Genomic DNA, 22,210 nt, shown 5'->3' on the forward strand with positions numbered 1-22,210 from the left:
ACGCACGCACATACACACATACATATACACGCACGCATGTACACGCACACATACATATACACACGAATGGGCCTGGGGGAGGAGGTTAAGTATGGGCTGGGGGGGTTAAGTATGGGTGACTGACTGCCTGCCTGGGTGGGTGACTGCCTGGGTGGGTGACTGACTGCCTCGGTGCGTGGGTGGGTGACTGACTGGGTAGATGGGTGACTGTCTGGGTGGGTGACTGATCTTGACCGGGTGGGTGCTGCTTCCTTGCTTGACAGATGCTTCCCCCCCCCCCCCCTGACCCCTATCCCCGCGGCTTCTGCCCAGGGCGGGAGGTAGGCTCGGGGGGAGGGCTGGAAGCGTGGGAGGTAGGCGGCTGGGGGTGGGGGGGTAAGACTGACGAGCTAATTCCATGGGAGCATTTCCCCCCTCGGCCCCTGGTCCCCGTGGCTGCTGCCAGGGGCAGGATGCTTGCGCAGGGGAGCTGGGTTGGCGGGCGCAGGGGGAGCTGGGTTGGCGAGCGCGGCCTCGCCACGGCGCTTCCCCTCCGTCCCACGTTGGGAGCAGGGGGGAGAAGGCCCACAGGCAGCAGGCTGGATTCCCTGCGCATGTGCGCCCAGACCTCGGCTCTGCGCATGCGCACGGAGATCGCTGGCATGTCTTTTTTTTTTCTGACTTTTTTTTTAATATATAACTGGCAAGGCCGTGCAGGAGTCCCGGGTGGCCGGGTCCCCTGACTCACGGCAGAACCCCCCTGTTGGCGGGCCTGATCAACACCCAAAATAAATATACATACATACATACATACATACATACATACATACATACATACATAACACTCTAGTTGTTTTATAAAACAATATAAAAATGTGTGTATTTTTAGGCTGACAAAAATGCTATAACATTTATCATGTGGTCTATGAAAAAAAGGGTACAGGAGCTGCGTTCCACCGCTTCCCACTTAAAAAAAAAAAAGCAGTGTGTGTATATCACACACACGTGTGTATGTATTTGTGCAGATACAGTGTATATATGTATATATGTTGGGCCAAAACCGGGAATGTTTACATATCTGTACTGTTTGAAAAAAAAATAGTGTTTGGTCTTCTTTTCACTAAATAAACATATGGCCAGTCCCATCTGCTTCCAGGTCATGCAAAGGTAGAATATAATTTTGTGTGCGAGTGCACGTTATTGAAATTGGCCATAATGGCATTACATTTGCAAATTTTATTGCTATAATAAAACTGACGGGGTCTTTCCCAGGCCTCCCTGTGAGGTCTTTAGTTTTGATGTGCTTACACAGAATGTGACACGTAAACCATAATGTTTTAATTTTCCCATCCATTGGTCCCTCTAGAATAAAGGCTTTCTAAAAAAAAAAATGCAATTCTGATGTCATCTTCGTGAAGTCTTAATCTCTCATTGCTGTGGAGTTGTAAACAAGTGACATCTCCTTTTGCCATTCCCGACAAGGACAAAGAACTTGATCGGAATTAATTGTATTCTAGAATTCAACCCTTTCACTTCCAAATGTGTTGCTGCCCTGTGAGATTCCTCTTGAAGTAAAAATATATCAATGGATAAATCTTGTATCCAATGTACACACCTATTCTATAAGGCTTAAGATAAAAATATCACAATGACCTCTTCTTATCACACGTGTGGCGTTAATGAGATATCAGTACATGACCTATAATGTGAAAGTTTTCCTTGTATCCCATTTTGATCATGATACCCAGTGGTCCATTATATTGACAGTAATTGATGATAATGCTCTTTAAAAGACTTTTGCTTCATTACTTTACCATCTGCCTAGGTAAAAATATAAGCAATTCGCATGCCTGGGTCATGTCCGTAGGCTTAAAATGGGCAGTGTCCAAATATATTGCACCTTTCATTTGACCTATCAATTTAGGATTTAGATTAAATAGAAATAGGTCTAATTGGGTCAGTCTTTTGTTAAAGAAGCATATTGAGCATTATCTTCATTTTCAGAGATACATACTGTATAACATGTTCCCTTTTAAAGCGGCAAACCAAGCAGCTTAAAAAAAAAGAAACTTTTTTGTTTTATTATCTGCAGCCTTTATTTACCTTTATTGAAAACGAATTGCCTAAGCTGCGGATTGATTAGTGCTCCTGTGATCGATCAGCAAAATCCTGCTTCCCGGGGGTTCACTAAATTGCTGCCTTCCCGTTTCAAATCAATCGTTCGGTGTAACGCAGCAGCTACAATGTATTCTTATATTACTAAGGTAACATTATCTATTGTTGCAGTTTTGCAGCTGAAACTGCTGGGAACATTGGCAACAAATGATCCCAAACAGGAAAGTGTTTTTAACCTTCGATAGAAATCAAGGGATGATCAGCATATTAAAACTCAGTAACAATTGCATTAAGTTGAATAAAAAGAATAATAAAAAAAAAAAAGTAAGTATATAATAATACTATTGAACCGATTTATTAAAAAAAACACTTAGGATATTGTTTGAATTGCTCCTTTTAAGATAAGAAGGGTGGGAGCCGTGTTGGTGCTTTCTTCCATGTAGTAACAAAGGAGGGAGAGTGAGCAGGTGGTATGATGCCTTTTATTGTACTAATAAGTAGTTGATATGTTACCAGCTTTCAAACCTCTCACGGTTACCCGATGAAAGACCCCTAGAGGTTCGAAAGCTTGTAACATATCAACTATTTGTTGGTCCAATAAAAAGGTATCATACCCCCCTACTCCCTCTCCTGTTACTACATGTTCCTTTTAATGAAGAGGCTAAACATAGTGGCAACAATAATGCGGATCCACTATACTTCCACACATTTGTGGGCTTGTCTACACATGTATCATAGATTATTCATTTAGAGATAAACAGTGAGTTCCATGGGCCCAGGCAATGGCAGTTTAGGATTATATGAATATTTCAGTCTCAGAGCGCTTGAGGTTTTGTGGCTGAGGTTAGTGAGGAGGGAATTTAATACTCTTTAGTGACAGTAAGCTTACATGACAATTGATTTTCATTGCAGTTCTGGAGAGCAATTTCAATTCAATGTGCTTTCTGAAAAGCCACATTAACCCTTCGTTTTATGGAAACCCCTTTAGAGCGGTGTTTGTTTGTGGCAGCTCCTGTTTAAGGACTTAAAATCCCCTCTGCTACTCCACTACCCATATCAATTATTTCTATACACTTTCTCCCCATAATGGTCCTTTTCCTTAGAGATGGAGTAACCTAGTACAGGCCGTCCTCGGTTATCCAACGGAACCCGTTCTGGAAGTAGCGTTGGATAGTGAAACCGTTGTAAAGTGAGTCCCATGTTAATCAGTGGCGGTGAGCGTTAGATAACGCTTTCAGGCGTCAAAAAACGGCCCTTAGGGTTGCATTGTAAAGCGTTGGATATGCCATTCGTTGTAAAGTGAAACGTTGGATAGCGAGGACTACCTTTAGTCAACTACAGAAACTAAAGGAGAGTCCATATCCACAGCAAGGTTTGTTTGATTGCCACACAGCATGATGGTGGATGGTGAGAACCAGCATGGACACGACAAGCAATGCAGGCACTCAGTAATAGGTTAGTTAGGGGTACTTGGCTGCCGGTGCTCTGTGTCCAGGGAGTTTCATGGGTCCCAGAAATTGCCAATATGCAAAAAGGAGGCAGGCACACGGACTTAAGCAAAAGTTAATTCAATGTGGCATAAAACCGATGTTTCGGCAGTGGGATGCTGCCTGTTTCAAGGTGAGGGCTGCCCCTTTTTTGCATAGAGAGCCAGCATGGGCCACTGACGTTATCGAGACACAACCCGCCCCTCTCCCGCTCCCTAAAAGGCTATACAAAATTATTCTAATTCATTTATAAAGTGCCACCATATCTTGCATCACAGTACAATTGATTATGAAAGTTGGTGAACTACAAAAGGTATATGTGCATTCCTGTTTATATGTGAATGTGCTCACAGATAGTATTTTTATTTGCTGTATGGTGGAGGGTTTTTATCACTTTTTTTTACCCACCATAATTTATATAATGTGTGGGTTCAATCCTAATCCAGCTTCACATTGCAAAGCCAGTATAACCAGCCTCACACTGACCCAAAAGGTCAAAATAGCTGTCTCTCAGTAGGGTTGCTGGCTGTGCACTTCTTTAACCCAGGCTGTGCTCAAAAGCTGTGTAATGCGGCAAAAATAAGTTTACAGAGTTCCATGTTAAAATGGATTTGAAGCAAAAGGTTATACTGTGAGTGCTCATTTGCATGTCAATACTCAGAATCCATGGTTGCAGTGGAACCATTGTATGCTTAGATTTAATAGGGAAAGGCAGGATTCCCGACCCGTCTGAGACATATGACTTTGCTCACAAGTTATACTCCGGTTAACATGGCAAAATTAAATTTTCAGTGGAACCAAAATTTGAACTTCAAAAAAAGCCAGTGCTATAAAACATCTTGTATGTTGCTTTTTAATGTGCTGTGGGCAGTGGTGGGATTCAGCCGGTTCGTGCGAACCTGTTCCTAAAATTTCACAAGTTCACCAAACCGGTGCTTAATTCTCTCACCTGTGCGGGCGGCATCTTCCGACATTTTCCCCCTACATCTCTTCTCAATATGGCTGCGCGGCATCAAAGGGTGCCGTGTTGCCATGCCAACAGGGATGCCACGTGACACCCGTTGCTATGACAACTGGACGCTACGTGACATCACAACGTGACTTGGCGTTGCATTGTCATGGCAACACGGCGCCATGCGACACCACGCGCCCATATTGAGAAGATTTGCAGGGGAAAGATGCTGGGAGGTGCGATGTCGGAGCATGCTGGGAGAGGCAGCCCTTTGCCCACCGCCCCACTTGGTACTTTGAGGTCGGGGGAGCTGTAAGGGGCAGATCTGGGGGAGATGTGAGGGGGTGGGGGGTGATGTGAGATGGTGGGGGTGGGGGGGGGGGGGTGTTGTATACCTGAGAAACTTAACACATGTCTAACATGGGCTCCTAAATATACCCCTCTATCAGCAGAGACACCTATTAATATTTAGTTATTTGGGTGCAGAAAATAACACTATAGAGCACAGGTTGTGTTAAAAATGTCAGTATTTACAGATCATTGGTCCTCGGCTGTACGGCTGCCATTCATGTTCCAGGGTCGCAATTATTGCTCGCGCTATTCCACGGATGATTATTGTCCAAAATAAACAAATGTGTCGAGAGAGAACCTGTTGCTAACATTTCTGAATCCCACTACTGGCTGTGGGTCTCTAAAGCTCTCGGGGAGTTGGAAGCGAGGGAAGTGAGCGAGTTAACATGTCGTTTTCCCTCTGTAATTAGACATTGGTTCCCTGTGCGTCAGACCATGTAATCTGTTTGTGCTCAGAGAAACACACAGTTTGTTTAGCTGAGTGTTGGGTTGTGAATGGAAACAGTTTGGCTTAGGGCATGCAGGTCAGTTCACTGCTACTTTGCTAACAACACAGGGTCTGAAATAAAGTTTAACAATGTCAACCTCCTTTCCAGCCGACTTATGTCAGGCCAGCTCAAGAGATTAACCCTTGTCATGTCACCCTCCACAAACATGGGGTTGCGGTGTGTCTAATGAAAACACAATTGGTTTTATATTGAGTCCAGTATTAAATAAAACAACAACAAATTGTGTGCAGCTGCTGAGGATTAAATAGATCTTCCTTTTCTTTGGAATGAAGAAATCACTTTATAGAAGGGATAGAATGGGGGGGGGGGGGTGGGTGGGACTAAGTCCAGTTTTCAAGGGCCACCAACCAGTCAGGTTTTCAGGATATCCCTGCTTCAGCACAAGTGGCTCAGTCGAAGACTGACTGGGCCACCTGTAATGAAGCTGGGACTGATTGAGCCACCTGTAATGAAGCAGAGATATCCTGAAAACCTGACCTGCTGGCGGGCCCTGAGAACTGGAGTCAGCCACCCCTGGGATGGAATCTCGGGGATCAAAATTGTAAGAAGCAATTGTATTGACTGCAGATGACAAAATGGTTCCTTCCCTCGGTGGAGGAAGATTGATCAATTCTTATTTATTTTTGTATTTGAAATGCACCTTCTATATACAGTATGTGTGAATATTATGCACCTTCTATATACAGTGTGTGTGAATATTATGCACCTTCTATATACAGTATGTGTGAATATTATGCACCTTCTATATACAGTATGTGTGAATATTATGCACCTTCTATATACAGTATGTGTGAATATTATGCACCTTCTATATACAGTATGTGTGAATATTATGCAGCTTCTATATACAGTATGTGTGAATATTATGCACCTTCTATATACAGTATGTGTGAATATTATGCACCTTCTATATACAGTATGTGTGAATATTATGCACCTTCTATATACAGTATGTGTGAATATTATGCACCTTCTATATACAGTATGTGTGAATATTATGCAGCTTCTATATACAGTATGTGTGAATATTATGCACCTTCTATATACAGTATGTGTGAATATTATGCACCTTCTATATACAGTATGTGTGAATATTATGCACCTTCTATATACAGTATGTGTGAATATTATGCACCTTCTATATACAGTATGTGTGAATATTATGCACCTTCTATATACAGTATGTGTGAATATTATGCACTTTCTATATACAGTATGTGTGAATATTATGCACCTTCTATATACAGTATGTGTCAATATTATGCACCTTCTATATACAGTATGTGTGAATATTATGCACCTTCTATATACAGTATGTGTGAATATTATGCAGCTTCTATATACAGTATGTGTGAATATTATGCACTTTCTATATACAGTATGTGTGAATATTATGCAGCTTCTATATACAGTATGTGTGAATATTATGCACCTTCTATATACAGTATGTGTGAATATTATGCACCTTCTATATACAGTATGTGTGAATATTATGCACCTTCTATATACAGTATGTGTGAATATTATGCACTTTCTATATACAGTATGTGTGAATATTATGCACCTTCTATATACAGTATGTGTGAATATTATGCACCTTCTATATACAGTATGTGTGAATATTATGCAGCTTCTATATACAGTATGTGTGAATATTATGCACTTTCTATATACAGTATGTGTGAATATTATGCAGCTTCTATATACAGTATGTGTGAATATTATGCACCTTCTATATACAGTATGTGTGAATATTATGCACCTTCTATATACAGTATGTGTGAATATTATGCACTTTCTATATACAGTATGTGTGAATATTATGCACCTTCTATATACAGTATGTGTGAATATTATGCACCTTCTATATACAGTATGTGTGAATATTATGCACCTTCTATATACAGTATGTGTGAATATTATGCACTTTCTATATACAGTATGTGTGAATATTATGCACCTTCTATATACAGTATGTGTGAATATTATGCACCTTCTATATACAGTATGTGTGAATATTATGCACTTTCTATATACAGTATGTGTGAATATTATGCACCTTCTATATACAGTATGTGTGAATATTATGCACCTTCTATATACAGTATGTGTGAATATTATGCACTTTCTATATACAGTATGTGTGAATATTATGCACCTTCTATATACAGTATGTGTGAATATTATGCACCTTCTATATACAGTATGTGTGAATATTATGCACCTTCTATATACAGTATGTGTGAATATTATGCACCTTCTATATACAGTATGTGTGAATATTATGCACCTTCTATATACAGTATGTGTGAATATTATGCACCTTCTATATACAGTATGTGTGAATATTATGCAGCTGAAGTTTTTTTTTTCTTTTTTCTATGTACATTTTAGTAATAGCATGAAGTTTTGTACCTTAAAAGTTGATTGTGGTGGCAACATTTTTGGTTTTCTTACTGAAAGATGGCTGAAGATGTGAAAATATTTGTTTAATGCAATGAAGGCCACCATGCACAAGACCTGTACTGAATACAGTTTGGTTATTTCATAAATATAGTACAGGCATGCCCCGCATTAACGTACGCAATGGGTCCAGAGCATGTATGTAAAGCGAAAACGTACTTAAAGTGAAGCACTACCTTTTTTTCACTTGTCGATGCATGTAATGTATTGCAATCGTCATATACGTGCATAACTGATGTAAATAAGGCATGTGTAACAGGCTCTATAGTCTCCCCACTTGCGCACAGCTTCGGTACAGGTAGGGAGCCGGTATTGCTGTTCAGGACGTGCTGACAGGCGCATGCTCGAGCTGCCGTTTGCCTACCGGGCGATATGTCCTTACTCACGAGTGTACTTAAAGTGAGTGTCCTTAAACCGGGGTATGCCTGTATTACTTATTAACCCTACAATTTTGACTCTCCAAACAAATGTCAAACTTGACCCATACTGACACACACTTTTGAAGGTTGTATTCCACTGAAAAGGACTTTGTTTCCCCAATAAATCTAGACTCGGGAAAACAACAAAGGGTATGCCTGTAAAGTAAGTACTTGGAGTCTGAGTAGGAAAACGCCCGATATGATGTTCAGAGGTGAGCTACAAACACCTTGACTGCTTAGCAATTCTTTTTGCATATAGATCGCCTCTCCAACACTGCCAAGGTTACCTGCTCATGCCCACAACATTTAAACATCTTTAACAGCTCCTGACTAGGAAGAGACAACACATTAGTAAAGGAGGAATAGACCAGTCATTATTAAGTAGAACTCAAAGCTTCTTATCCTGTCCCCTGAGGACTGAAACCAGCTTCTGTGGCCCCTGGGGGAAGGAGAACGCTCCAGGTCATTCAGTAGCAGCTCCAGGTCATTCAGTAGCAGTCTTGTGTACGGTGATGTAATTTAGCAGCTGCTGCTCGGCCTTTTGTATTGATGCAGAGTTTTTGAACTCTTTAAAACAATATGCGCATGGTGAAATAATTCTATTTCTGTGTATATGTCTGGAAATGGCAACAACGGAGTATATGAAGCTAATCGCCTAAGCAAATCCCTGTTTGTAAGACGAGCAGTTCTTTTACAACCAAAATCAACTACAAAAAGTTGAAATATGCGTTTTCAACCAGATTTTTTTTTTAAATACCTTGATCTTAAATGTGTGTAGTACAAATAAACAACATATAATTTTCCTAATGGTAACAAAATAAATAAATAAAAATAATCTTCTTAGTGTTTAGTCTTAAAGGTGCTCCAGAGGTTAAATGTAGTAATGCCGCAGTAACGATGTAGTGAAGAATGGTTCAATATAACACGGGTATAATCTAGACCAGGGGAGCGCAAACTTTTGCTGCTGCGCCCCCCTGTCTTGCCTGCCTTGGTTCTGGCGCCCTTCCCCCCCCCCTACCTTGGAGCTGCGTCAAATGAAGCTGCAAGGTCATGTGACTTCACGTGACCCGCGATGCCGTTTGCCACGTCACATGACCCGGCTTTGTCGACGCATTACACAGTTGTCTGAATCTCTGTAAATTGAGATTTGCAGAGGCCTAACGCAATCCCCCGGCATTTAATTTTAATACGAGAAAATAAAAAAATGGAACTGGTTGCTTCTATATGGATGTTGTAAAACTGTGTCAGGTGAACCAATAAAGCAATTGTGTACCATCCAAAATACATTGTATTTGCTACAACATTAATTACCTCAAAATCTAATAATGTGACTATAAAACCTTCACCACAATTGGTGAAAAGAAACAATACGTGATATAGAGTAAAGTATAGGAAAATAGCAGCTCTACGCCCTTAAAATGGACCGTCCACTGGTCCAAAAAGTTGTATGTCGACCATGTTACCATACAACACCACTGCGAGCGCTCTTATTTCTCGGGAGAAGAATAAACTGAAGTAACCTTGCAGACATATACTCCAGAGGGTCTTTTCAAGGGTTAAGCAAAGGAATGGAAGCAGGCACACGGTCTTTCTAAAGGTGCAGTTTATGTGCCAATAAACTGCACCTTTAGAAAGACCGTGTGCCTGCTTCCATTCCTTTGCTCAAGTACCTCTGGGATGTCTGGACCTCCCTGGATACAGCGCACCGGCAGATAAGTACCCCCCTCCAGTACCTACCAGCGGTGTGCATGTGCTTCTACATATGTCTTTTCAAGGGTTCCCATCAGAGAGAGATGGATCTCTGATACACCATTTTTAATGGAAGAAATCTGTGAGTGAGACCAACACATTCATTTGTAGATAGGATTACACTTTATTACTGGCTACACCATTATTTGTATTCTTTATTTTTTTCATATATATCATCACGATACACACCAGCGCTCCCCCTACCTGGAAGACGACGTTTCATTTTAATGCCAGGGGGAAGAGCGCGGGGCGTCTGCAACCGCCACCCCCCCCCCCAGAAAAATCTCCTGGCCCGCCTGATCTAAACAATGAGCACAGAAATGGAACAGTATATTTCGGACAGGTATCATTCCTACAATCGTTGGGGTATTTCAACCGCTGGCTGAGCTATGATGTTCAAGTCATCATATCTCATCATTTATTAATGACTATTTTGTACAGCTTACAAAATGATGCCTCTTGCTTTAATAAATTAGTACAAGCAGGAAAAAAGGCTGGCTGGAGGCGATTTAAACTCCAATCAATTTTATTAGGCATGGTAGCCAAACGACTAACAAACAAAAAAAGAACACAGTTCTCTGACGCGTTTCTCTCCTATGGAGCTTTACCAAATAAATTAGTATTTGACCACAATCTTGAATATAATCCAAAAAGCAGTTGTCTTGATAAGACACATGGGCAGAAGTTTATTTAACATCTATTGCCAGGCTAGATACAATATGGCCTTTGGAGTCCGGCTCATTGCCATGGCCAATAGAAAGGTGCAACATCAGCAGGAGACATCACAACATCACAACGTCGCACAATGACACACAAAAAACTCCAACACCCCCGGAACTGTCGACCATCAGCCGGCTCCAGGAATCCCCTCCCAGGCTTATATACTTAATAAATACATTTTTAAAAGGGGGTGGGGGGGGTGGGGGAGACTTATGCTTTAAAGTCTAGTTTCTTAAGATAACGTCAACATTTTGTGAGGCCTGTAAAGACCCAAACTCTCGGTTACATATATTATATATAGGATTCCCCAAGTCTGTTTCTTGGCTCTGTTTGTGGCACCGCCTGCCAAAGGTGTATATTTATAAAAGGTGTGCATGTTTTTATTTTAATGGTTCCACGCCCTGTTTTTGAAACTTCGCCCGGAGGTCACGTTACACAGGTAGTGTTTAAATGGATCTAGGTGTTGGCATCGATATCTGATAATGGACCACACATCTACAGGCAGTAGACTTCTTTCCAAAATGAAGGAAGAGGCGGAAGTAAGAGTTTTCAAAAGGTTTTAAAGTGGCAGACCAAGCAATATCCTACATGTTTTTTTTGGGTTTTTTTGGTAATCAGTTCTGTACTATGAGAAAATACTTCAAGCATTTTTTTTTAAAATTTATTATAATGTAAAGGGCTGAAGTAGCGGCTCAGTGAGTAAAGACGCTGACTCTGGCACGGAGTTTGTCAGCTCCTTGTGACCTTGGGCATGTCACCCTTATCTCCCTGTGCCTCAGGCACCAAAAACATAGATTGTAAGCTCTACGGGGCCGGGGCCGGGACCTGTGCCTGCAAAATGTCTCTGTATAGGGCTACGTAAAACTGGCAGCGCTTTACAAGAATAAACAATTATTATTATAATTATAACAAGCATTTTTTGTTCCTATAGCAACCATTTACAAAGTCACATCCCCTTGCTATTCCCAACAGATCTTTGCATCTTGGTTCCTCTTCTGCTGCACTGACAGCAATTTAGTGAACCCCCGAGCCAAATCTTCGCCGATCGTTTTTTTCCCCCTTCAAATGGCAGCTTGAACTGTTGCTTTAATTGAGATATAATCTTGAAAAATGAAATACGAATGAAATTGAAAATAGGGCCGCTTTGTTTTTCTAAAGGAGCAATCCAAGCCAGTGTGTTTTTGTTTTGTTTTTTTAAAGAAAGGATTGAAGCTTGGGGTATCTGGAGGTGAACCCCATTCATTTCAGCTCCGGGGACCCCCTGCTTCCAAAGATACCTCCGTTAACAGATGCCGGTATCCTTCTGCTTTTTAAAGCTCCCGCGTCACATAGGCCAATAGGACCTATTGGTCTTCAGGGGCGCCAGAGCTTTGAAAAGCCACCGTTGCATGATCCGTGCTAGCCGGGCTGAGCAGCCACTAGAGAGGCAAGTATTTCCAGGGGGTGTCCGAAGCCGAAATTAAAGGGGTTTATTAGATCCGGAAACTCCCTGCATCCATCCAATGTAAATGTAAAAAAAAAACAAACTCGCGGGCTTAGATTGCCACTTTTTAATAGTTACATATAAATCATGAACTTTAATTGTTTCACTAGTTGCTCCGATATTTCCATTGCGATTTTTTTATTTTTTGACAGAAGAAATGATTGCAGTGCAAACATGTATTGATTAGAAAAAAAAACAACAACACACAGGAATGTTCATAACAAGCAATTATTATTTTTGGGACGATAAGGAGGAAAGTACATTATTTCAAAATATTTACTGTAGTTCTCTGAATTATTAACGGACTCTGAACAGCTACGCCTTATTTTTGCTACCTATTGACTGAAGACTGACGAAGCAGATAAATAATAAAATAAAACCAACATATAATTTGAAGTATTTCTCCATATATATGTGTGAACCTCCCTGCCCAGCTTCTTAGGGAGGTTACATCGGTATGATGTGTATATGGCTGCTCCACATGTGTTACCGTGACTCGGTGGGCGGCTGGGCGATGAGGTAGCATGGTTGTATTATAATGGGCGCCAGGAGCTTTTGCAGTACAACTGTCATTTATTTGTGTCCCAAACTCAAACATGTACACGAACACTTCTCTTCCATCTGTGCCCACTCTTAACACTTAGATGAAGGTACAGGCAGACCTCGGTTATCCAACGGAATCCGTTCTGGAAGTAGCGTTGGATGGTGAAACCGTTGTAAAGTGAGTCCCATGTTTATCAGTTGCGGTGAGTGTTGGATAACGCATTCAGGCATCACGCGGCCCGTAGGGTTGCATTGTAAAACATTGCATATGCCATTAGTTGTAAAGCGAAACGTTGGATAGCGAGGACTACCTGTACTCTTGACTTGGTTGCTTGGGTAGTTGTGGGACCCGGCTCCCCTTGTCTCTTCGGAGCCCTTTAGATAATGATCAGATGATTCGGGGCCCCTACGGGAAATCCTGATAGGTCTCATGGTGCTTGACCCAATACCTTGCTGTCTGTATTTGGGAACTGCCACTTCCACACAGACTGATGAGGAACTTTAGCGCTGACCCGCAGTTAGAGCTGATCAGCAGGCACACGGATCTCTTTGTTCTGAGACCCTTTATAACGTGACATATTCCTTTTATGAACTGTACAGGACTCTCTTTCCGTCTTTAGGGGCTCCTTACTTAAGGGGTGCTGGCCCTATCTGCAACATGATCGACGGCATGGTCTATGCTATCACCTTATTAACATACCTACGCTCCCCAAGGCTCCGCTCGACCTCCAGGAACCTGGCCTTCCAGAACAGTTCCTCCTCCTTAAATACTACTGCGTGACTTATGGATCCCAATAGTAACCAGGGTGGTGTCCAGCATGTACCAGTATTGTTTGTAACCATTTGGGAGGGAGGTTACATATACGACATCCTGTTCTTCTTTTTGTTCTTTTCAATGTTTATTAGAAAGGCTTGAAAACAATTATTTTGCCACTCAAGCTCCACCCATTGAGTTTTGTGGCGAAAATGGCATCCTTCTTAATTTCAGTCAAAAGTCTAGGATTTTGGAGGCTGATATTTTCCTTTTATGATGTCGCAATTCAAAGATGTCACATTAAAAAGCATAAGGAACTCTGTTAAGTGGCTACATTGACAAAAACAATATACAAAAGAGAAGTAGCGAGTACTGATCCTTTAAAGCAGGTGAACTTGGTTCAAGTCCCAGTGTATGCTCTGCTCCGTGTGAACTTGGGCAGATCACATCATCTCGGTTTTTCAGGCATCAAAATTAGAGTGTAAACTCTTCAGGCAAGGGATTCATTGGGGCTTATTCAATGAGCTCCAAAGTAATCTCCCCCCCCCCCCCAAAAAAAATCTACCACATTAAAGTCAATGGCAGTATTTGGCACATTGCGCTATGATTGGCTGCTGTGCAGCTGATCGAAAGAGCCCCATATTGTGTGTGAAATTGTACAGCACTGTACATATTGTCAGTGTTACATAAGGGGGGTGGGGGTGATATGCCCATTGCTGGAGAAGAGATCAGCTCCACCCTAATGACCGGGACTAAACTCTGTGCCTGTGAAGCCAACGTTCCATGTCAGGGAAGATCCAAGTTCCACTCCTTCCAGTGGCATCCTTGAGCAAGCAATGTCGTGGAGGCCCCTGTAGCAACCAAAGGGTTAATAGCGATCTTCTCTCCTCTTTTTTTTTTCTTTTTTCAATGACTGCTGTATATTGAGTTATTAAATGTTGGAAGCAACGTCAGACCCTGCCAGATGGCGGTGTCGCAGGAGATGCATCACGCTACGTCTCGGCTGCCTGCAAGTGCTCTAATTTAATTAAAGACCAAAAGCAGAAGATTAACAATAATAATAATAGCATGTTCTTGTATAGCGCTGCTAGTTTGTTAACAAGCCAAGGATTTTCCCACCATGCTCACCCCCACACCCCCACTCCCCCCACACCCCCACTCCTCCCACACCCCCACTCCCCCCACACCCCCACACACCCCCCACTCCCCCCACACCCCCCCCACACCCCCCCCCACACCCCCACACCCCCCCCCACTCCCCCCACACCCCCCCCCACTCCCCCCACACCCCCCCCCCCCCACTCCCCCCACACCCCCCCCCCCACTCCCCCCACACCCCCCCCCCCACTCCCCCCACACCCCCCCCCACTCCCCCCACCCCCCCCCCCCCACTCCCCCACCCCCCCCCACTCCCCCCACCCCCCCCCACTCCCCCCACTCCCCCCACACCCCCCCCCCACACCCCTCCCCCCCCACCCCCCCCCACTCCCCCCCCACCCCCCCCCCCACTCCCCCCCCACCCCCCCCCCCCACTCCCCCCACCCCCCCCCCACACCCCCCCCCCCCACACCCCCCCCCACTCCCCCCACACACCCCCCCCCCCCACACCCCCCCCCCACACCCCCCCCCACACCCCCCACACCCCTCCTATTTTTGTGCACAAAGTTGGTACTGGTTAGGAAGTCAGATCTAGTCCTTGCAGCTTTGTTGCTGTAAAGCAGTGTTTCCATTTGTGTCACATTGTACACACAAAGATGTTACGTGGAGGCATTATTACCAGTGCAAAAATCAGGGTGTGTGCAGGTTGAAAGAGATGACTGTATGTCTCTGCCCTCCCACTTTCCCTCTGTGTGGGAGGGTGCTGCCCTGTTTTGCATAAGTTTCTTCTGAGTAGATCCATGTGTGGACAGTGTAGACATAGTGCTGGTGGAATGACTGTTTGATCGGGTGGATGTTTGCCTGGGATTGAAGCAGTGCAGCCTATACCATTTGTGCAATCAACATGTATTGTGCGTACCCTGTGCCTGGGGTGGGCAGCAATTCTTTGATGTATTACTACAATGGGAAAACGGTGAGATTAGCTTTTGTTCACTTTAACTGTGTGTCTTGGGCTCAGAACTCAGCCTTCCTCTTCTGTGTGTGACTTCCCTAAGGCATTTATTTATCAGCTCATGGAAAGTTTGTGCACATTGTACATGCTGCTTCTTACTGCTAATATTTTGTGCTGCAGAAACTTTAAGGGGTTAAATATGAAATGCTATCGTTTTTTTTTGTTTCGGGGATGATTTTAAATAAATGTACATTGTATTGAAGTTCTTGAGAGCTGTCAAAAAAAAAAAAAAAGGGAATTGCCTGGAAGTTTGTCTGAAATATATTACCTTAGTGTCGTTGAAAACATACCTTTTGGTAATAAATAATGTCTTTATTTGTTCCTTTGGAAGAGGTTGTTATTTCAACTTTTTATTTTATTTATTTATAAAAATGTTTAACCAGGAAGTAATGCATTGAGAGTTACCTCTCGTTTTCAAGTATGTCCTGGGCATTTGAAAGTAGAATTTGTAAAGATGTATGTATAAATTGGAAGTTTGAAGAGAAATAGGTTAGTGCAAATGCTATTTTGGGGAGAGAATAAAATAACAAAGTCCCAACTTTGAATTTCTGGGAATGATCAGGGACACTGCCAGCCACTGATATTCGGGTTTCCTGTTTAGACTTTGAGGTTCAGCGACTGTATGTACTGTTATTCCATCTGCTTCCAATCAAATCAGCATTGTGACCCTGTAGGCAAGCTACACTAATTCACTGTCTTAAATGCTTTAATGCTTGCAGACTATATGCGCCTGCAGAAGAGCTAAGCAGTAGTCTTTTAACTGAAGACTTATTGATTAGTGTGTTTCTTTTTCCAGTTTTGGCAGAACCGTGTGTAAAGGAAGCACTAGAAATGTTCATCTTTAAGGATAATTTTTGAAGAAGGTTTATAAACCCAACCAGAAATTAAGACCTCAACAAAGTTGGAACACAAACTTTATGCTATAAGCCTATTATAATGTAAATAAACATATTTGTAATCATGTAAAACAATATGTAGTGATAAGAAAAGGCGCTCTACAGAACCAAGCATTTTTTTTTAAATGAACAAGTAAATAGCGCATTTGCTTCTAGAAATCAGATTTATATTACACAAGGAACTAGTAGTATGTTTCAGTGCAGGATTCTAGGAGCCGTGCTGGTCGTAGAGAGATTTAGGCAGTTCTAGGTTTATAAACCAACATTTCCCTTGCATTTAGTGAGTGCTTTTGAGACCTGGCAGGTCTCTCCTTTAGTTCTTTTTAGCCCTGTTTTATGAATCAACATAATTACAGTATTGCCTTGTGTAGCTTTCCTTATATTTGAATGGCGTGCATGGATTAACTGATGGGAGAAATACACAAAGCCACGGAAATTCCATGTTTGTGTTTGTCGAAAACATATTTCTTTGTTGAAAGTAAAAACATACAGTGTTTGAAGTTTATACGTGGGGAACGTACAAGGAAATTAACTGTACAAATGGGACGCATTGGAAGTTTCGAACATGTTCTTTCTCTTTGTTGTGCGGCAAGGGAAAAGCTTTGATCTTATTAAGTATTTCCAGGCTATTATGGGGGGGAGGGGATGGGGCTGGAAATTCAAAGCATGACGTGTCTGCTATAGGTCAGAGGTGACATTTATGAGCCTTGGTGGTTGGTAAACAAATGATAGCTAATGTACCCTACCCATATCCAGCTGTATCCCAGTTAAAGATGATTATTACCTTTTATTGGTATGGTGCCAACATATTCCATAGCGTTGTACAATGTCGGAGGCAGGGATAATAACCTTGTATGACAAAAGTGCGTATGTGAAGACAAAGTGAGGCAATAAGGAGGAGGTCCCTGCCCCCAGGAGCTTACAATCTAAAAATCAGTGTTAAAATGCAAATAAAGTAACATTTAACTTCACTGTATACACAGTCATTGACATTACACATTTCTATGACATTGTAATACATTCAGCAGGTATGATGGGGGGGGGGGGGGTCCAGTTCCTGGCTGTAGGAGTGGCTCAGTGAGTAAAGACACTGAGTTTGAGGCTGGTTCAATTCCCAGTGTCAGCTCACTTTATCTCTGTCAGGCACTAAAATCATAGATTGTAAGTTCATCTGGGCAGGGGCTGTATCTGTAACAAATTTATGTGCTGCGTACCGAGCACTATACTGGAATTGTGACGCGCTTTCAGTCCCATTGGGAGGAAAGTGCGCTATATGAAATAAAGTCATTATTAATCACAAACTGATTTCTCAGACGTTACTGGGCCTTTTGTAATGAGGATTATATTGGTGCAATGACCCCCGACTGAAGCCCTTTCACAATAAAGTGGCCAGGTTAATATAGAAGCAGATGATATGAAATCAGGTTTCATTTCTTCAGAATGAGGAAATGTGGCAGAAATAACCAATGTTGGTTTTAATTATAGCCGGGGTGTAGTATGGCTTGGGCTGTGCTCCTCTGTGTTTGGTGATCTGAACTATGTTGCTTATTATCAGCAGGTAGATATAGATATATATATATATATAGATATATATTCTGTGACATTGTGAAAGTGGATTTTTATATTGGATTGTGTATATATAGGAAAAGTTGGTCTATATAATGTTCAATAATGGGAGTAGTGAAACGGAGGGAGCTTCTGTATTTACCCAAAGAAGTTGTGAACACAGATTGTTCTTGTTAGAGGTTCGTTGAAGCTACTTACATTGGACATGCCAGTGTTATCTAGCCCAGCGGTGCGCAAACTGGGGGGCGCGCCTCCCGGGGGGGTGGGAGAATTTCATGGGGGGGGCGCGGCGGTTACAGAGGCCCCGCGCTCTTCCCCACGGCATTTTAATTAAATGCTGGGGTGGCATGAGACCTCTGTAACTAACCTGCTGCCAACCGGGTCTTTGGCGGCGTCATGTGACGTCATGCGTCGCCATGGCAACGCGCGACAAATGGCGCGATGCGGTGACGTTATGTCACATGACATGCGACGTCATTTGACGCCGAGCCATTGGGAGACGGGGGACGCGAACGCTGCGACTCCCAGGAAGGGGGCCGCAGCTCAAGAAGTTTGCGCGCCCCTGATCTAGCCAACTAAAAATGAATTATAACTAAGGGGGACGCACGATTAAAAGCACAGTTGTCTTTATATATAAGTTTCACTCCGCTACATCAACTGCCTCACTGACCATATATAACTGTACATTATCCTCTGTATCTAACCTTACAAGCTGCTGATGTAGAGAAGGGAAGGGATGCGTTAACATGCCATGAGCTGATTTGCTTCCGGTTTGCGCTTGTAACACTTTATTTTCTTATTTGTGTATGTTTCAATGCTTTTCGTACTGCAGGAGTTTGGCTGCCATCTTGCTTGGAGCGAAATGGTAATATCCTTGTGATAAACCAAAGTTCCTGCACTGTCCTCCTTCCAGTATACACACATGATGCCTCAGAAAAGTAAAAACAGGAACTTTCATCATATATATAAATAGGAATGCAGATTTTAACCGAAAAAAACCTGATGAAACAGACACGACCCATCAATCATTGGGGTTTTTTCGGTTAAGACCGAAAAATGAAGACATTGCATTTAGCTGCCAATGATTTTATTGGGGGGGAAAGGGGAAATGTACTGCACCAGGCAGCCAATGGGCGGAGGACTTGGGGGTGAGGCAACCAGATACTGCAACCCCCATTCCAAGCACACCAACCCCCCACCATCCACCCGCCCCCCATTACCATGTCAACTGGCATCTGTTATTTGGTGTGTGGTAAAAGACAAAAAATACAAACACAGAATTGTACTACTGTTTTGCAATTTTCTTTATTGTTCCGTATTAATTTTTGCACATGGAAAAATATTAAAAAAATGTTTTTTAAATAAACCGATCAAAAAAAAGGTGTTTGTTTATTTAAAATCCAAGCACTACCACAGCAACAAAAATATATCCTAGAATACCTGGACTGGGGTCCTGCGAAGTCGCACAGCATTTTTAAGGGGTTCCAGAGACGCAATATATTCTTAAATTGTTCTATGGCTCTTAAAAGGTTAACAACAAATTCTCCCTAGGGTTGTATTCTTTAGTTGGCAGAATGTGCAAATGGCCCACATTTTGACTGCACCATTGGCTTTATTAAGCTTTTAAGCTTTTCAAGAATTAGGGAACGGCTACTCTTGCTGTGTAAATTAAATTTGCATTCTCTTGAAAGGCCGAACAGATCCAGTATTGCTAATGAAAAATGGTCTGAGGCAAGACAAATCTTTAAAGGGCAGGTCTGTATGCAAGGTTTGAATAAATCTGATTAGCGATTCCATTCTGATTGTGACTTGCTGACTACTACATACAGTAGCCGTTGCTATATAAGGCTAAGGCCCCGCTCCCTCAGTCAGCGCGCCCGCACTGCAGACAGGCGGGGCGCTGACAGACACAGACCACGATATGCGGTCTGTAGGGGGCCCGGAGAGGGAGGGAGGTGGGCTCTGATCGTGGTGCCGTCCACCCCCCCACACACATACATATACACACATACACACATACACATATACACACACACTTTAATAACACGCAGCTCCTTCCCTGCTCCCCGCCCAAGACGCCTCCCACCTAGCTCCGTCCCTCCCCTCCTCCCCATTGGCTGACTCGCGTACCACGTGACACGTCAACGCCGAAATTCACAAGATTCTTGCAGTATCGGCCGGCTGACGCGTCACAGTACGTAGTCAGCCCTGTCGGAAGGAGGCAGCGGGGCAGGGACCACTCGGGCAAGGGTCTGGTGATTTGCGGCCGTGCGCCCCGCCGGCCGCAGCGGGTTTGCAGCCTAAGAATTAGGCAATAATAACAACTGTCCAACAATTTACTTCTTGATTCTCAATCGTTAGAAATCACATTCCAGTTCTAAAAAACAAATCCAAGATAAATGGTGGGTTTGTAAAAGATCACACAACACAGCAAATTGGCTGCATCTGGCCAATAATTTAATGTGACAAATGTATATATTTATAAATGTTGTTTTCTCCCCTTCGTTATTCACCTTCGACCTTACCTTTGGTCATTTATAGCAGTAGTGCCAATGTATATTGCAGTGATATAGTCTCTGTGCAAACTCCAAAACTAAGAACAAAAAATGCATGTCATTTAAAAACACCCATTCTTTACCTTGCACAATGAACACTGAATCACTACCCGTTTTTTATTTCCCGTTGTCTTGTATAGTTACCCCTCTTATTGCTGAAACGGCAGTACTAAGTCACACCGCAGAGTAAGGCTGCGCTTATACGGTGCAGCAAAACAAATGCCTTGCCGCTGCCGCGTGCGCTTATAGTAAGCGCGACGTGACGGCTTGATCGCTGGAAGTCATCTCTATTTGATTTTCCAGCGACCGTCGCCTGACTGTCGCGTCGCCGGCACTATGAGCGTAGCCTAAGAATGACATGCTTACTTAAAGCCAGTTACATTTACATGTCCCCTTTACTAATTGCCATGTGAAACAGCAGCATTAATAAATACTAATATATTTTTGTTACATACTGTAGATACAGTTTGTATCCTTGGTGCTATTTTTTAGGTTTCTTCCATAGCCACCTGTGCACATTTTTTAGGCACCGAATTGAACATTTAAGTTAGAGTAATTGTTATCTAGTTCTGGTTTCTGTGAAGGTTGAGAAGCAGGTGTACAAACTTCTGTGTAAAACACCCAAATCACTTTACATTTGAAATATATCCAGACTCTGCATCCAATACACTTAGCTGTTGGAAACAGACGTTCTATTCATAAACTATGTGGGATTTGTTAATCTGACTTAATCAATAAAAAACAGAGCTATAATGTGTAGTAATTATAGAACAAACCAGAATTGATTAAAACGGGTCTGTTTTTTAATGCGCGATACCCGTTATTGATTGTTGGCGATCGTTCAACTAAATGGTGGTTAATGATCAATAATGGCTAGCTCCGTTTACTGCATAGTCTTAAAAATAGATTGCTCACAGCTATGGCTTTCCAAATCATTGAGACGGAAACATTGATCCATCAGTTTGATTATTTGTTTTGTCAGTGACTCGTAATTAAAGCAGCAAAATGTAAACTCTTATGGAGTTTTTTTTTTTTTTTTTTAAATCAGTTCTGTAGTATTAGATAATAGTGGCTGTTTAAAAAAAAATATATATATATATATTAAATGTGTATATATATATATGTGTGTGTGTATTTGTATATGTATATGTATATATATGCAAATATAGCTGTATGCTCATCTGCATGTCTTAGGCAAGTCTGCAACCCCGCCTTTCCCCATTATCACCCAGCATACAGCACTTCCACTGCAGCAAGGGATTCTGGGAAATGACATGCAAATGAGCACACAGTGTCACTTTTTGCCTCAATAACCATTTTTAACATGGTTCCCTATAGGCTTAAGCTTGCTGCATGGTCACAGCTTTGAGCACAGCCAGGGTTAAGGTGCATATCCAGAAAACCACCCACAGACAGCTTTTTTTTTTTTTCCTCCCGAGAGGGTACACCCTCTCGCTCATCGGATCCCAGTCCACTTCAGTGGATAGGGAGCTTGCCTTTGGACTCTCCAACCAAAGTCAGACCCGCCCTCAGTGCACAGTTTCCCTGAAGGTTTCAGC

At 42.5% G+C, this 22,210-nt stretch overlaps 1 protein-coding gene across 13 annotated transcripts in view; it reads left to right on the plus strand.

Moving 5' to 3' along the window:
* Window positions 1-22,210, plus strand: part of TCF12 (transcription factor 12) — a 218,449-nt gene that overhangs the window by 145,297 nt on the left and 50,942 nt on the right. The window contains exon 1 of one of the 13 annotated variants that reach the window (XM_075575783.1): window positions 15,335-15,595. The exons of the other annotated variants lie outside the window; for them this stretch is intronic. Within the exon in view, the coding sequence (XP_075431898.1) occupies window positions 15,527-15,595 (69 nt within the window). The 5' untranslated portion in view covers window positions 15,335-15,526. Of the gene's footprint in view, window positions 1-15,334; window positions 15,596-22,210 lie in introns of those variants that run through there. 13 annotated transcript variants of the gene reach the window in all.

This window comes from Ascaphus truei, chromosome 18 (assembly GCF_040206685.1).
Source record: "Ascaphus truei isolate aAscTru1 chromosome 18, aAscTru1.hap1, whole genome shotgun sequence".
NCBI lineage: Eukaryota > Metazoa > Chordata > Amphibia > Anura > Ascaphidae > Ascaphus > Ascaphus truei.